The sequence below is a fragment of the Lagenorhynchus albirostris genome, chromosome 18, assembly GCF_949774975.1.
Source record: "Lagenorhynchus albirostris chromosome 18, mLagAlb1.1, whole genome shotgun sequence".
NCBI classification, from domain to species: domain Eukaryota; kingdom Metazoa; phylum Chordata; class Mammalia; order Artiodactyla; family Delphinidae; genus Lagenorhynchus; species Lagenorhynchus albirostris.
Window position 1 is genome coordinate 16,712,233 of NC_083112.1, and position 17,074 is coordinate 16,729,306.

General features: G+C 39.3%; 1 protein-coding gene across 9 annotated transcripts in view; it reads right to left on the reverse strand.

Annotated features, from left to right (window-relative positions):
• The window catches only part of RNASEH2B (ribonuclease H2 subunit B), an 84,757-nt gene that overhangs the window by 38,814 nt on the left and 28,869 nt on the right, over positions 1-17,074 (reverse strand). For all 9 annotated transcript variants that reach the window (XR_009536717.1, XM_060128981.1, XM_060128980.1 and 6 more), the window contains 3 exons: positions 15,080-15,156; positions 11,202-11,316; positions 603-667 (listed from right to left, as the gene is read on the reverse strand). Coding sequence is in view for 8 of the 9 variants with exons in the window: in XM_060128981.1 (XP_059984964.1) it covers positions 603-667; positions 11,202-11,316; positions 15,080-15,156 (257 nt within the window). In the remaining variant the exon portion in view is untranslated. The remainder of the gene's footprint in view (positions 1-602; positions 668-11,201; positions 11,317-15,079; positions 15,157-17,074) is intronic.

Consider the following 17,074-nt stretch of genomic DNA (forward strand, 5'->3'; position numbering starts at 1 on the left):
CTTGCCCATATTCTGTGCTATCTTTTAATACACACTATCCTATTCTATTCCATTCCATTCTAAGAGAAATACTGATTGTGATCCACTAAATCGATTTGAAAAACACTGCCCAAGACCTTATATTGGTCTAATTCTTAGGATCACTAAGATACAGGGTTTGCCTGGAAGATGACCCCTCTTCAGCATCCAGACACTAAGCCTGAATCCCATCTGCCTGGTCCCCTGTGGGTCATGTGTGAGCAACGTCGACCTCTGAGGCGCCTATAGGACTGACAGCATCAAGTGCACGTAGCCCTGGTATCACCTGGCTTGAAAGACTCAAGTCTACACCAACAAACAGCAAGAACTTCTTCATTCTCACTGGTAGGACCACAGGGAAATGGGGATGCAGGTCAAAGGAATACATCAAGCTAAAACAATACATCAATTAGGGAGAATGAAAAGCCAAAGATTCTTCTCCCACTTGGAGGTCTTTGTACAGCTTCTCTCTTGCAGTTGATGTTCAAGATGGTCTTTGGGGTCAGGCTTACTACCTTCTCTAAATATGTTTAAAAAGGAGCATTAAACTCTTTCTGCCACAAGGCATTGGAGAGGTACCGTACCTTTTTTTCCAGCCATTTTAATGTCTTCTCTTTGCTGTACTTGTAATATTTCTTCTTGTCTATTTCTGGATTAAATTAAAAGACAGTGCAGTGGATTAAACAAAAAATAAACTCGTAAGTTTATATCGTATACAAGATAACAGTTTTAAAATATTTCAGGGAATTCCCTGTCAGTCCAGTGGTTAGGACTCTGCTTTTACTGCCAGGGCCTGGGTTCAATCTCTAGTTGGTGAACTAAGGTCCCATAAGCCGTGAGGCGTGGTCAAAAAAAAAAAATCCTAATAGTTTACACTTTTGAAAAACTCAATTTATAACCCTGGGAACATGTACTTGAGACATTAAAAAAAATCCCTAAACAGAACTGGGATACCTCAGATCTCAACCAACTATTAAATGAGTGGAAATTTAAGAAAATTATCAAATTATACAAACTGTTCTTATCACAAGGAGAAATTTTTTTCCCTTCTTTTTATTGTATCTATACGAGATGGTGGATGTTAACTAAATCTACTGATAGTCATTTCAAAATATATGTAAATCAAACCATCATTTTGTACAACTTAAACCTACACGGTAATATATGTCAATTATTTCTCAATAAAACTGAAAACAATTCTACAGATAAATCTGGAGGAAAGGTAATTTTTTAATTGAAGTATAACTGACATACAATATCATATTAAGTTTCAGGTGTAGTGATTTGATATTTATACACATTCTGAAATGATCACCACAATATGGTCATCGTCTCAAAAGGTAATTTTTAAAACTCAGCAAATTAACATACCGAGCAATCTTAATTTTTCTGAATAATTTTAAGCTCACCTCAGTGTTTTCAATGAAAGACTCCTTTTGTAAAATAAAAACGGAAATCCCAAGAAAGAAAATTGAAGCTAAATGCAGGTGCCTATGAAGTTCATTGCATTCATTCAGGAAAAGAATCTTGTTAACTATTTAGTGCTGTTCTGGTGGGATTAGTGGAGAAAGAAGAAAAGATATATCTATCTTTCAATGTATTACCAATATAGCCATAGCTATTTCAGGGGAATTTAGAGTAATGATAGGCTCAATCTGGCCCTTTATGGAGATAAAAGTTTCATCTCATATAAATTATACTTCCTCTCCTCACAATCCAGCTAGCTTTATGTAATCTAACAACTTAATGTCATACATGGTATATGATATTAAGCCGTTATTTCCTTGGTAACACTTCATTCACAGGGTTTCTTGCTTTCTGTGCAGTCAGCAGACGCAGCTCTTCCACTCCGGCCTCCCGCCTCCATGCAGGAGTTACCTTCGTGACCACTGGAATTCCCACGACCAGATGCAAACTCGCCACATGTGACTCTGCTTGAATTACACAGAAGGACGCTTTCTCTTTCCTCATGATCATGGTGGGAAACGGAAACTGCTTGTTCAGGGGTGGTTTTCAGCAATCTGTTAAACTGCTTGAAGTTTCACTGAACGGTTGGTATGGGGAAGGGCTGGCCTGAGCTCTTGCACATTTCCTCCCCATTTCACCCTGTGGTCGTCAACACTGTGGGCAACAGGAGGTGGATGGAGTGGGTGCTGGACCTTTGCACCCATCTCCTCAGGACACATCACTGGAATAATGAAAATGAGGGACCCACTTCTGGCATTGCCAGAAGTTTGAGAATTCCAAGGCGCAATGCCTGCTCTCCTGGAGCCAGGACTGCTTGGCAAACAGCGTGCTGTGGAACCAAGGCAGATGAGGCTAGACTCAGCCTCCCTGGAGGTGATATAATATTTCTTTGTACAAAAATAGGGAGAATTCTAAGAGCATACAGCAGTCACTTAGAACATGTATGCTGCTGAATGAGTCTCAGACGTTCTGATCATTGCCTGAGACAATCTCGATAGAGGCTCAGTGGTCAGGTCTCTCCCAGGAATCCCATCTTGACTCTGCCACTCACTTGTCTCTTGTCTCTACCTCCAAATTTCCTGAAAGGACATTCTACAACCTGCCATAGCTTTCCTCCCTCTCGTTCACTCTCTGAGCCCCTTGCAGGCCCCTTCTTTCCCTCTGGAAATGCTGGTTCAGAAGAAGTGGAGACCAGGCTATGAGCCGTACTGCTGGGGCTCCTACACCCCCAGCGCACGATGTCACCTCAGGAAGTCACCTATTGAATGAGGTGATGGCACAACATCTGGCACACATCAAATACTTAGTATTAGTTATGAAAAAATTAAATTATAACTTGTTAATGATAATAACATCAGAGTCTAATGTATAGTCAGGCCTGTGCTAAGTTCTTCATACACAGTTTCTCACTGAATGCTCAGAATGAATCTCAGGTAAAAACTACTATTTGTCCCCATATTAAAAAATTAGGTTTGAGTGAAGTTAAATAAATTGTCCAAAGTCACTGAGCTGGTAAACAGGAGCATGGATTCCTTCCCAACCTGACTTCAAAGCCGTGCGTCTGGTGTTCATTTTACTGAGATCAATTAGTCCTCACCCCACTCAGTACTTCCGCCCCTATTCCTTATGGGAAAAGACTCTCCACCATGGACCTATACAACCTTTCTCTTGGTCGTTCTGCATCTCTAACGGCTTTTCCTCTGACTCTTTTCCAGCTCCACTGCCTCCTCCTTGGACGCCAACTTGTATCTCTCTCTGGGCATGATTTCATCCTGTCTTAGCAAGACTAAACCCATCCAGGAAGCCCAGAGCCCCGAGCTGAGGCTCTGTGTGTCATCTTCCTCCCAAATCACCTTCCTGGTCGCCCAGGCTTGAGTCACTCCTGCCTTGCTTCCCACTGGATTCCGTGGGAGACAGGAAGGAGCCAACATTATCTTGTAGAGAACAACGAGGGAGGAAGAATCAAAACAAACAAACAAAAAAACCCCAAAACAAACTGTGTCTGAAATCAGGAGGCTTAGCTTCTTGTGCTGGATCAGTTCTACTTCATTTTTTTAAAAAAACAACTGTATTTAGGAATAATGTTCGTATGATTAACACACCCATTTTTGGTGTACAATTTGAGGAGTATGGCCAAATGTCTACATACAGTCATGTAACCACCAGCCCAAGAAGTTCCCCTGAGCTTACAGTCAATTCTCTCACCCCTATCCAGACCTCAGGAAACCACTGATCTGCTATGATTACAGAATTGTTTTTGCTTTATTCTAGAACATCATAGGAATGGAATCATACAGTAAGTACTTTTTTGTGACCCTCTTCTTTTGCTCAACACAATTTCTGTGAGATTCTTCCATTTTGCTGCAGCTAGCAATAGCTCTTTCCTTTGCATTATGGAGTAGTATCCTGTGTATGGATATCCCATGTTTTGTATACCCACTCACCTACTGAAGGGCATTTAGGTTGTTTCCAGTTTTGGGCTATTTTGAAAAAGTTGCTCTGAACATTCTTGCACAAATCTTTGTATGGACATATGTCTTCATAACTCTTGGGCAAATACCTAGGAGTAGCATTACTGAGTCGTAAGAAATTGTCAAGTGGTTTGACCATTTTATGCTCCCACTAGCCAGGCAGGTGAGTTCCCGTTGTTCCGTAACTTACTGGTAGTGTCTGTCTGTTTTATTTTAGCAACTCTGGTGGATATCAGTGATATTTCCCTGTGATTTTAATTTACATTTTTCTGGTGACTAATGATATTGAACATCTTTTCATGTGCCTTATTCATAAATCTTCTTTTGTGAAGTCTGTTCAAACCTTTTGCTGATTTTTCTACAGGGCCGGATATCATCTTATTATTGTGTTAAAAGAGTTCCTTTTACATTTATATATATCTTTTATCAGATATATGTCATATAAATATTTTCTTCCAACTGTGACTTGTCTTCTTTTCTTAATAGTATCTTTCAAAGACCAGAAGATATTAATTTTAATGACATGTAATTTATAATTTTTTTGTATGGTTAGTAGTTTTTGTGTCCTATGAAATCTTTGCCAATCCTCAAGGTCACAAAGGTTTTCTTCTGTGGCTTCTTCCAGAAATTCAATAGTTTTCATTTTTGCATTTAAATTATTGATCCATTTCAAGTTAATTTTTCTGTATGACTCTGAGGTGAGAGTTAATGTTAATTGTTTTTCATATGGATATCCAATTTTTCCTGGTTATTTGTTGAAAAGATTATCCTTTCTCCCATTAAATTATCTTGACACTGTTGGGAAAAAAAAAACAATTGGCTACATAAATGTGGGTCTACTTCTGTTCTATTTGGTTCCATTTATCTATCTATTTAAGCTTATACCAATGCCATAATTTCTTTATCATTGTAGCTTTACAGTAAGTCTTGAAATCAGGTTGTGTAAGTTCTCCAACTTTGTTCTTCTTTTTCAAAATTGTTTTGGCTACTATAGATCCTTTGCACAGTCATATAAATTCTAGAATCAGCTTCTCAGTTTCTACCAAAAAAAAAAAAAAGCCTGATAGACATTCCATTAACTCTATAGATTACTTTGGAGAGAATGGACATCTTAACAATATTAAGTCTTCTAATTCATGAACATGGTATATCTCTCTACTTATTTAATTCTTTAATTTCTCTGCAATGTCTTGTAATGTTCAGTGTACTGGTCTTGCATATTTTACGTTTCATTTATCCTTACAACTTCATGATTTTTTACATTATAAATGGTGTGCTTTTATTACACTGTCCAATTGTTCACTGCTAATATACAGAAATAGAATTTTGCTATATTGACCTTATATCCTGAGAACTTATTAGTTCTAGTGATTTTTTTTTTTTTTGGTAAATTCTTTGGAGCTTTTTACATACATGACCATACTGTTTATGAAAAAAAGATAGTTTCACTATTTACTTTCTGATCTGCATAGCTTTTATTTATTTATTTATTGGCATGTGGGATCTTAGTTCCCTGACTAGGGATTGAACCCATGCCCCTGCAGTGGAAGCATGGAGTCTTAACCACTGGACTGCCAGGGAAGTCCAAATTTTTTTCTTATCTTATTGCAAATGCTAGGATTTCCGCTAGCAGGATGAGGAGTTGATATCCTTATCTTGTACCAATCTTAGGGGAAAAGTGTGTTCAGTCTTTTACAAGTATGATATTACTTGCAAAAGTAATGAAGTATGATATTAGCTTATGTTTGTCATGGATGTCCTTTACCAGAAGGAAGAAGCTCCTTCCTATCTCTAATTTGCTGAGAATTTATATTATGACTGAATTTTGTCAAATGTTTTTTTCTGCATCTACTGGGATGATCACAGTTTTCCTTTTGTAATGTATAAATATGGTGACTCATACTGATTGATTTTCTAATGTTCAACCAACTCTGCATTCTTATGATAAACCTCACTTGGTTATAATGTACTATCCTTTTTACATAGTTAATTTGCAAATATTTTTAAAGGATTTTTCCATCTATGATCATAAGGGATACTAGATTAGTTTTCTTTTTGTAATAACTTCGATTTTGGTATTGGGGCCATTCCAGTTTCATAAAATTAGTTGGGAAATATGCCTTCTTCATTTAATTTCTAAAAGAATTTGACTAAGTATCATTATTTCTTTGAGTATTATTTTTTTCTTAAAGTATGGTAGAATTCACCAGTGAAGCCAGCTGGGCCTGGAGTTTTTTTCCTAGGAAGTTTTTAAATTACAAATTTATTTCTAACTAAACATTCCCCTGGACAAGATGATCACTAAGAAGTACCAAGCTTGAATATCCCAAAATACTATATAAGGATGAAGTGCATAAACTACTGTTTAATTTTAAAATTTACACATTTTGATAAGCAAGGTGGTTTAAAATATTCACGAAGGCCACAGATTACCCACAATTATGAAAAATACCATAACATGTTCTATTGTGTCCTAAATTTAATATTTGCGAGTTTGTGAGTTAGATGACATGTGCACATGCTGGAAAGGTTTCTTTCCCTAATGTGTCTGGTGCCTATAAAACTGGTCTCAAACATCTGGAAAGATTGGGTTTACAAAATAAAGATGGAATAAAAAGGAGTCCACAATTAAATAACATGTTCAGCAATTGGGTAATCAGTTCACAAACTTGAATTTCCCTGATGTATTGTTGAACAAACTGCCTGGAGCAGATTTTCACATCTACTTTCTGAATGTTTTCCATAACTGAGAAACTCATATGGTCTCTTTTTTTTTTTCCTGCCTCCTGGGGATAGAAACTTGGCAACTGTGCTTGGGGTATTTTAATCAGGTAAGTTTTCCTGGCTCTTCCTGTTAATCACAATGAACAGCACAGCATAGCTTTTGCTTGCAATACGAAACAGAGTATTATACTCAAGATGAAGTTCATAACCCTTTATTAGTCCTTTCCCCTGTCATCTCTCCACTGAATGGGAGCTTTTTTGGCAAGAAGCATGCTGAGCCCCAGAGCTAGCAAACTGAGACACATCGTTTCCTTCACTAATAAAGCAGGCAGTGCTAACTAACTAAGGTCACCACCATCATCATTCAGGATGCAAACAACTGTGGCTGGGTTTATTCAGCAGGGAGAAGGAAAGGTTCTCATAAACCTAGCAGGCTTAACGAGATCTTTAATGCCACAGACTTTTGAGACAGCATCTGGAGTCCAATATCAAAATAGCTGGCTGGGGAATTTGAGCATTTCAGGTTTTTACTCTCTCTGCACAGTGCCTGTGGGGAGGATGGAATTGAAAAAACATCAACTTTCCTCTTTATCTCTGCTCCCTGTCACGGGTAGTACCTGACCACTCTTTAGCAGTCTTCTTTGTTTCTTAGTTAAAAACCCTAGCAATAAAATAAAGAGAATGGAACCAAATACTAACTTAAAAATAGACAAGAATCTAATTCAAACAAGCAGCCAGGACCCAAGGCAATCACTAAAAGAGTACATGCCTGGAAAACAGAACGCTCACTGCCAGGATGAGAACTGTCTTTTCCTTAAGCTGTAGAAGTTCCCACTGTCTCCTTTCCTGTCTCTCTCTTTGTCTCACAAAGAGACATTATTAATGGGATATACAAGACTAACAAAAAATTAAGTTTCTATTTTTACATAAGACAACACCTAAAAACTCTAACAGAGTCTCCTGGAAGCGTTACACAGTTGTAAGAAGGAAGAGGAAGAGTTGCCATCAGACAGACATGGGTTCAAACCTTGATTTTACCACTTCAAGTTCTATGATGTTAGTCAACGTGCTTAAACTCTTTTGAGCTTCAATTTCCTCATTTGTAAAAATTCTGGTTCTACTAACAATGAAAGGGAATTACTGCAAGAATTCAATAACATACGTAAAACAACAAGCATGGAGATGATATATAATAATTTGTTAATATATGGTAGACATTTTTATTATTATCTGATTATCCCCATTCTCCTACTTAAACCACTTGACTCTGTATTAATCAATGGACCATCAAACGAATGTGCATTGGTCACTTACTGTATACCTAGTACTTAAACATCAGCAAAGAATTTAAAATTTCTAGTTCGCAAGCCTTAATGGTACAAACATTTATTGAGCACTTACTCTACACCCAGCACTCTCTGGGCACTGATTTACTTGTATGATTTCATTTAATTCCTAAAGCATCTCTTTGTGGTAGATAGTAGATACTATTAACTGCAATTCTTAAATAATGTTCATATGCTGTAATTTAGAGATCTCAACACTCTAAAGGCAAGAGAAGGAAAGCTTTACTTTATGATTTAGAACAACTTTGCAGAGTACTAATTATAACATATGGCAGAATATGAGGGATACTCTTAACCCTTCATCTCACAGATCAAGGATGCTGAAAAGTTTGAATGATTTGCTCAAAACCATGTAGCAAATACATTCTTAATTTTTCTTGTAGGTTATCAAATCCTGTGATCAGATTACCAGATTGTTCCTAAAGAAATTCTTTCCCTGAAAGAGATATGAAGCAAAAATAACAAAACATTAACACTGGTTGATTTTGCGGTTGGAGACAAATATTTGTAGCTTGTTCCCGAGTTTTTCTGTACCTTTAAATTTTTTGATTAAAAAGACTGCCTCCCTTGCCCATGTACTTTCATTTTCAAAGCAGTTATATCATCAACCTTTATACATGCCAGGTTTCTAAAAACCCTAGGCCTCAAATTTTTCTTTCTTTCTTTTTTAATGACAGTAAGGCAAAACAAAGTAATTTAGGTTAAATTTCGCAGGTAAAAGATGTATGCAATTCTCTAGAAGTCTTGGCAGTTCCTTCATAATTTAATTCTTCCCCTAATGAACTACATTCTGTAAATCTTAAAATAATGGAAGGTTCAAAAACAAAACAAAACAAAACAATTTTTTTTCTGCCCGTGCTGCGCAGCTTCCGGGATCTTAGTTCCCCGACCAGGGACTGAACCTGCACCCTCGGCAGTGAAAGCACGGAATCCTAACCACTGGACCGGCAGGGAATTCCCCCCCAATTTTTTAAAAACAAGAAATAATAAGATCTCTAATGCCTCAACCTTCAAAAAGGCCTCTTCATCAAAACAGAAGCAATTCCACATCGCTTGCTTCACCCCTTGACGCAGAACACAAATATGTGAAATATTTTTCTTTATGTCATTTCTGTATACAAGGACAGCATACTAGGACAGACATCATTTTCCACAAAGATCCAAAGAGAAACACACAGTAGCTTGACGTTTACAACTGGTTATTTAGAGCTGGTCAAACAAGACAAGTATAGGGCATTCACTTTTTATTACAGCAGAACTTCCAAAAGTTAGGCGATGTTGAGAAGTGAAAGAGATTAGGACAGGAGTTCAGATAATGATTCAACAGACGGTCGGGGGTCAGTGAGCAAGGAGGAAGGAATGGAAGTGAGGGAAGCTCCTGCTTTGGAACACAGGCTGTACACTAACAAATGACAATGCTTTAATACTATTTCTGAATTTGGGCTGCTGGGTTTTGGTTTCAGGCAACTGTTCTTATACAGCTATTGGAAGATTTTTGGCTAATGAGTTAATCGTGTTGTCAGCTTCCATTAACTTGGCAAAATGAAAATGACTTGTAATTATTCCTCACTGCTTTAGCTTTCAGAAATGGCTATGAGCTACTTCATTTGTCACCCACAAAAAGATTACTGTCTCCTGCCAAGATCAGCACCAGGGAGTGTCATTAATAGCGCTGCTTTGATAAAAACCTGGGCACCACATACCCCTCAGGCTCAAAACAGAGCTCTGTGTCTGGCCAAGTGTGAATTTAGTAGAACCTTCGAATGTGAAATGCAATGAATGAGGTTTTCTCTTTTTCCACCGTAAGCTTACACTTCTTGGAGTCACCACTTTCTTGGTCCTAGAAGAACTACCCTAGTTGGCCAAACCATCTAGAACCCCAAATAACCATAACTTATCAGCCTGCTGTTTCGGTTCTCACACTGTGTTTCCGTATTAACTCTAAAACTACTTGGATGATTTTTGGAGACACTGATGCTAAGTCTGAATGCTATTACAAACCTGTCAAAACACATTCACACACTGCCTCACTTCCTCCTCTCAAAATTCAAATGAATGCCTACAACTCATCTCTGTCACCCCCAGCCTGCTCCTCGCACCCATGTCCCCTGTCTCCAGGGGGCCATCTCTACCCATCCTGTGGGTCAAGGCACAAACCCAGAAGCCATCCTTGATTCCTCCTTCTCTTGACCATCATCCAGTCAACACACGAGGCTGCTACTTCCTTCTGGTTCCACCTCCTAAGCTCAGGTGACCATCACCTCCCGCCTGGACCACAGCAGCAGCCTCTGGGGACCAGACCTTAGCTTCTCCACACAATAGCACTGCCCTACTTAAAACTTTGCTGACACTCCACTACCATTAGGTCAAGTCCAGACACGTATAAGGCCCTTCACCACCTGAACCCGTGCGCAGCACTCTCCCCTGTTCTTTCCTTACTAACCTAAATGCATCACTGAACTTCTTGGATCTTGCTAAGCATGACAAACTTTTCCATACATCCATGCTGCTACTCTGACTTAGCCTCCACTTAGAGGTTATCTCCCACAGGAAAGCAACACAATACCCCCCTACCCGCACTTCCCACCCTACCTAGGCCAGGTTATAAACCTGTCCTGTGTGTCCCCACAAAACCGCGAGTTCACGTCCCTTATGTCCTACTGTCATTGCCCTACTTGTCATTTGTCTCCATCAGAGTAGAAGCAAAGTGAGGCAAAGGATAATATTTTATTTATAACTATCCCTAGAGCCTGGCTCTAGTGCTCAACATATGCTTCTTAGTAGGTGCTCAATAAATGTTTCTTGAATCAATAAAGGCATAGATTTTATTCAAATTTTACAAATGAGAAACCCGAGGCAGAAAGCAGTTGAGGCCCTTACCTAAAGTCACAGCCTAGTTGAAAGAAGAGCTGAGACTAAAGCCTGAGCCTCGTGAATCCTGGCCCTGCAGGAGACAGGCCACCATATTTCACTGGTTCAAATTTCGCAGACTGAACAAGCCAGTGCAATAGAGGATGAATATTGACAAGTGGAAGCGAATCTGAACGACAGCTTCCCCTATGACCCGCACAGAATAAGCATCACATTCCACAGGCCTTCAAGCCACTGCATTCTCAGACAGATGCCCAGCTTTTCTGGCAGCCATAAACCTGATTTCAAAGGCCGTATGCCATACCTTTCTCCTCTGTCACATGTCGAAGTAACTTCTCAAGTTCAGGAAGTTTCAGCAACAAGATGCAATTCGGAAACATGTCATCCATCACAACCTGTTCCAGGGGCTGAAACTTTCCCTGAAAAAAAGACTTTAGTCAGTCAGAATGCAAGTACTCCAGTCAACAAACTCATACATTAAAAAAAAGAGACAAAGATATATAACCTCATAGCTGGACCTTTAAACTAAATTCAAAGTCACTTGTTCCACCTAAGGATTCTCTTAACGGGACAGGCTCCAGAACTGACTCTCGGCTCCCTTCAGGAAGCTCTTGAAAGCGCCTGGGTTCCATCAAGTGGCAAGAAATGTTTTAATTTAAATGTTCTCTTTTTCCTTCAGATAGTAAGAATAATTCACAGGTTTCCCAAGTTAGTGTCTTTAGATTCCTACCTTAATCTATATTCTTCCATGATCACCCAATGTGTTAAATATTTAACTACTTTAAAACAATATTTTACTAATATGTAATGGACTACCACACAGTCTTGACATCATCATTTCATAATACACTAATGTTTCATTCTTGTTTTCTTTACCATATATACATAAAAAGGTTTTGCAATAAGAAATTTGTTTGAATATCAAGTTAATAACAGTTGGGAGAGCTAGACAGAAGAATTATTTTTACTGACATTAAAATAAATCATGTTTAACAGAGAATGGGTCAACATTTTGAAAGTACATACTAATATTTTTTTAATCAAATAGGAAAAGATCACATCTAAAATGTAGGGGAGGAAATATCTGAATGCCTCACGGGCTATTTTAAGGGGCACTTTAAGTATTTGAGAAGAGAGAGCAAGATGGTTTACAGTGAAAGCCAACTACCACCATGAGCTTCATTCTGCATCTGCCTCCCTGAACCAGCCACAGCACCCCCAGAGCCCCCCAGAGGGCCAGGGTGAGGATTAATTCACCAGAGTCAGGGTCTTAATGGGAAATAGGCAAACAGTTCCCCCAATGGGGGGAGGGCCTTTAAAGGTGCATCGACACAGGTACTGATCCTAAGGCTGGTTGGTGGCTTCCTCCCGCTAATGTATCCTAGAAACAGCAGGAATGGGAGCCACCTGAAGTTTCCATCTTCTTCCCTGAATACTTCTAGGGCCTTCCTGGTAGGGACTAGAACCGTTTCTGCTCCTTAGAGATACACGGCTCACTGGCCTCACTGCTCGCCGTGCCCTAATTACAGCGGCTACCGCAGTAGCTTCCAGGTAAGGGGAAACATGATTAAGGAATAAAACTTTACTAATCCACAATAAAGAACACAGAATGTAGGAGAGGAGGAGAATAAGAGATGACAAGGTGCACCAGGAGAAAGCACCACCTAAAGTTTTAAGTCAGTTTTATTACTCTCAGTATTTATCACAAATTAAGCCAATATAAATACAAAACACGGGTTTTGGAGAATCGATCTAAGTACTCAGTGAGAACCCATAAGCACTTAAACTATTTGCGGACATGAGAGTGCAAAAATAAGATTCCTCTAAGTGTTTAAATAACACCCTTCCTTAAAGTTGTCATTTCGAAGGTTTTCAAGCTGTGGTTGGTGGATCCCTGGGAGATACAGTACCCCTGCAGGGGGTCCACAAGCTCCAAACTATTTTCAAGCTAAGGCTACAATGCTACTTGCATTTTCACTCTGTCAACATTTGCACTGATGATTTCAATGCAAAGGTGGGTAAAAGCCCTGGCTCCTCAGCACCAGTCAGGGTGGTACCAGCAAACCGTCCAGCAGCCGCTGCACTCTTCACTGCCACGGACAAGCAGGTAAAAGAATCCCAGCTGCACTTAAGGATTTCCTTGATCAAGGAGCGAAAGCAATTTCTTTTATTTAAATCTTGACCTTGGAGTGCAAGTAGGTTAAATGCTCTGTGTGATGAAAGTCAAGTGTGGCTGAAGTACTTGGCTATCGCCGAGGCTCAGGGATCATCTCAAGGAAAAGCGCTGTGTGACCGTCCGAGTTGCGAGCAGAACTAGCTGCCTTTTTCTCAATTTTTTACCCAAAAGAACCATTATGAACTATGGTTATTCAGACTTGAGTACTGACAGCACATAAATGAAGTGAACCTGTCACTTCAAGGGAAAGATTGACAGTGCTTGTAGCCAACGATAAAATTTGAACTTTAAAGCAAAAATTAGAATTGTAGAGAATTTGTCTGCCACTATGACAAGCTTCCCAACACTCAGTTTTCTAAAGAGATCACTGGTAATATTAAATTAACAAAGGTGTGTGTGTGTGCGTGTGTATGTGTGTGTGTGTGCGTGTGTATGTGTGTGTGTGTGTGTAATAAGGTGTGTAGACATTTGGAAGACCTGCATAATTCAGTGAGACAATATTTTCCAAATGACCAATGCATGGTATTGCAAAGTAATATGCGTGAAAGATCCAATAGATTTTAACGTAAGAGAGTGTTAAAAACCAGACAGCAGGCCCAAAATGGAGTCGTTTGTGCTAAGCCCAAACGGAGACTTAATTTAATTAGTTTCAGCTCACCCAGAAGAAGAATCTTAAACCAGCCAATCAGTAATCTGCTAACGAGCACTAGCCAGGTCATTTGCCTGATAGACGCCAGGCATGCCCTAAAGAAACGTGACCTTGCCGTAACCCATCCCCCTTTAGTCTAGCTGAACTTTCTTGTTCTTATTCCCTTCTGGCTGGAAAAGTTTTTCATTCTGTACAGTTCCTTGGAGCTTCTTTCTGTCTGCTAGAATAGATGCTGCCCAATTCGTGAATCATTCAAGAAAGCCAATAAGATCTTTAAAATTTACTCATTTGAATTTTGTTTTTTAACAAGAACACGGAAAGTTCATTGACAGGGTTTCAGATTCCACATTGCAACTAACTTTTAAGAAACCACCACTTGTTGGTTTTTGGAGTAGTATCAAAGCAGGGTATCCACAACTATCTAAAAGGCTAATATACAATTCCTTCCTTTTCTGACCTCACATGTGAAAGGCTGCATATTCTTTACACACTTCCACTCAAACAGTGTATGGAAACAGACCGAATGCAGAACAAGATGTGAAAATCCAGTTGTCTTCTCTCAAGCCAGACATCAAAGAGATTTGCAAAAATGTAAAACAGTACCATACTCCTCACTGACTTTTACTGTTTGTTTCATTAGAAACATGTCATATGTTAATATATAATGGGCTTCTTATTTTTATTTTAAAAATAATAAGATTATTTTTAAATTTCTCAGTTTCAATTTCTAATGTAGTCAATATTGATAGATAAAACACACAGGAACAAAAAGTTCTTTGGGATCCTTAATAATTGTCAACTGTAAAGGTATCCTGGGACCTCTGGCTGGAACTATTACTATTAATAAACTCTGTCTTATATCACAAAGGTAAATTTTACTCCATCTGGGATTCCTCAACTACAGCTTCCCCATTAAGGAGCTTTTGCTGGACACACCCCCAGAGTACCTGTTTCACAGTGTCTCACACAGAAGAAAATGAAAGACGATAAATCTTCTTTATTCTCTTAAGGCCTGAGGTCTTAACATTTGTACTGTATTTCAAAACTAATGAGTACGTAATGAGAATTTCATTGTTAGACTTTGTCAAACAAGTAAGGCAGATAACACAAAGGGTTAGGCAGTTCTCAGGACTCGTTGGTGAGCTAGTCCAAGATCATGATGCTGGATCTCAGGTCTGCGGATCAGTGCTCTGATCTGTACCAGCACACGTGATATAGGTGTTGTATACCAACCAAGTTAAACCTGAACTGTGGGGAGTCTACATTTGGACCATTATAAGGAGACAGAGGAGATCATGTTAAAAAAAACAATCTATTCTGTTTCCCCACTGTTAATATCCCAAACTGGGAAACTCACCTCTCTATCAGCCTTTATAAGGTAGTGGAGAAGCAGAAACAGAGGGTCCATGGGTGTGGCAAAGTGAAGAAGACCTCCTACAGATTAAAAAGAGAATTCAACAACATGGAAAGACAACTTAGTTATTTCACCTTAATCCCAATGTGGGAACCATTCATTGAAAAATATATGTGAAATTCCAAATTCAGAAGCTCCTCCTACACAGGCCCAAGATTATATGATTCTCTCAAAAGGCAGAACATGGTCCACGAGATTTCACTCCAAACAGCTTCAAATCCCTGGTGTGGAGAGGACAGCCAAGACACTGAACTTGATCTTTAACTTTCCATTTCTTTTTTAGAAATCATTTTTAATAGAGGCCCTCCTCTCCCCACCTCCCACCCCCTGCCAAAAAAAATAGCAGGGTTCGGGGGAATACAGACAGAATGTGAATCAGGCAAACATTAGGAAACCTGTATAAGTCTATCTACAAAGCTGCAGTAAAATGTAATTTCCTGTGCTTTTGAGGACGAAGCCATGGGAAAGCAATATTATTCCCTCTGTACGTGGCTTCTCCTATGGGCTCTGGGCTCACAGCTCTGAACTGTCAATGACTCAAAGCTCAGAGGTCGTTACCCACTCCAGAAACACCCCATCCCTCCTCCCAAAGAAAAATGCAAGAGGGCAGGAGTCTCACAAGACTGAGCATAAGAAACTGGAATCTCTGCAGTAAGATGAGTGGTGCTCTCCACGCTGAAAGGAAAAAAGGCAAATCAACTAGGCTGCCCGCGCCCCACTTTTCTCTACCGCACTCCCCTCCAAGCGTCCCAGAGTCCTTCTTCAACGGAAATGAACCAGAAGAGGTATTTCATCAAAAAGAACAATAAACAATTCATCTCCATGCTTCTTAATTTGGTTTCAGGAAACATGTACTGACTTTTATTCTCTAACAGAGCAACCTACCTATACAGCCAAGAAATTCTAACCGTAAATTATATACATGAATCCATTTCACAGTATGTTGAAAAAAAATTAAGGACGTAATTTTACATGATGACATTAGTTAATTTTTTTTTTTAAGTAGAAGAGAAGTTTATGAAACAACCTATCAGAAGCTCTAAGCTCAGTTTATATGAGGCATCCATTATATTCAGAAATTAGAAACAGGTTTCTTGTTCTGAAAATAATATCCTGGTAGCCATTCTTAAAAACAGCTCTTTCTGGGCTTCCCTGGTGCTGCAGTGGTTGAAAGTCCGCCTGCCGATATGGGGGGACGTGGGTTCGTGCCCCGGTCCGGTAAAAAAAAAAAAAAAAGCAGGTAGCAAGTCAGACAGTCCAGGAGAGCTAATCAATCCCTGCTTCTCAATACTTTCCACTTTCATCTGGATATTACTGTGTCTATCCAGCCAAACTCAAAGGCAAGTATACTACATCAGAAGTGGGAACTCTCATATATTGCCAAATGAAAAATAAGAAAAGAGAACAATAAAAAGGAATGTATACTTGGCACCTACCAGGCTAAATACACAGTCTACCACTGCATTTCGGCAACTGAAAACCACTTCAAATCTTCTCATGCACACAGGTATACGAAATTCAACACCAGCAATAAACTCTTCTTCTGTATGCCTTACAAGAAAGGCAAAGTGGCCTTTCTACCTTAGCACTAAGTGGTGACTTAGACGGTCAACAGAAAGCAGAGGGCTTAGAAAGCAATGGAAAGCACTCTCTGCAAACAATGAGAGACAGAGGGACAGAGGGAACTGAGATACCCCATGACGCACCCTCCCACTCTCACCCAGAACTGTCAGGGCTACGTGTGGCATCCTTTTTCCTTCAGAGTCAACACTGAGCCCCAAATCAAAGGAATGCTCTTAAAAGAAATAGAAATTGGGTGTTGGGTGTGTGTGTTGGGGGCAGGTGGGGTGGCCATAGTAATTTATATGAGAAAGCATTCTCTTCTCTTCTATTTTATTCTAGAAGCTATATCAACATCCATTTGCAAGGAAATAAGAT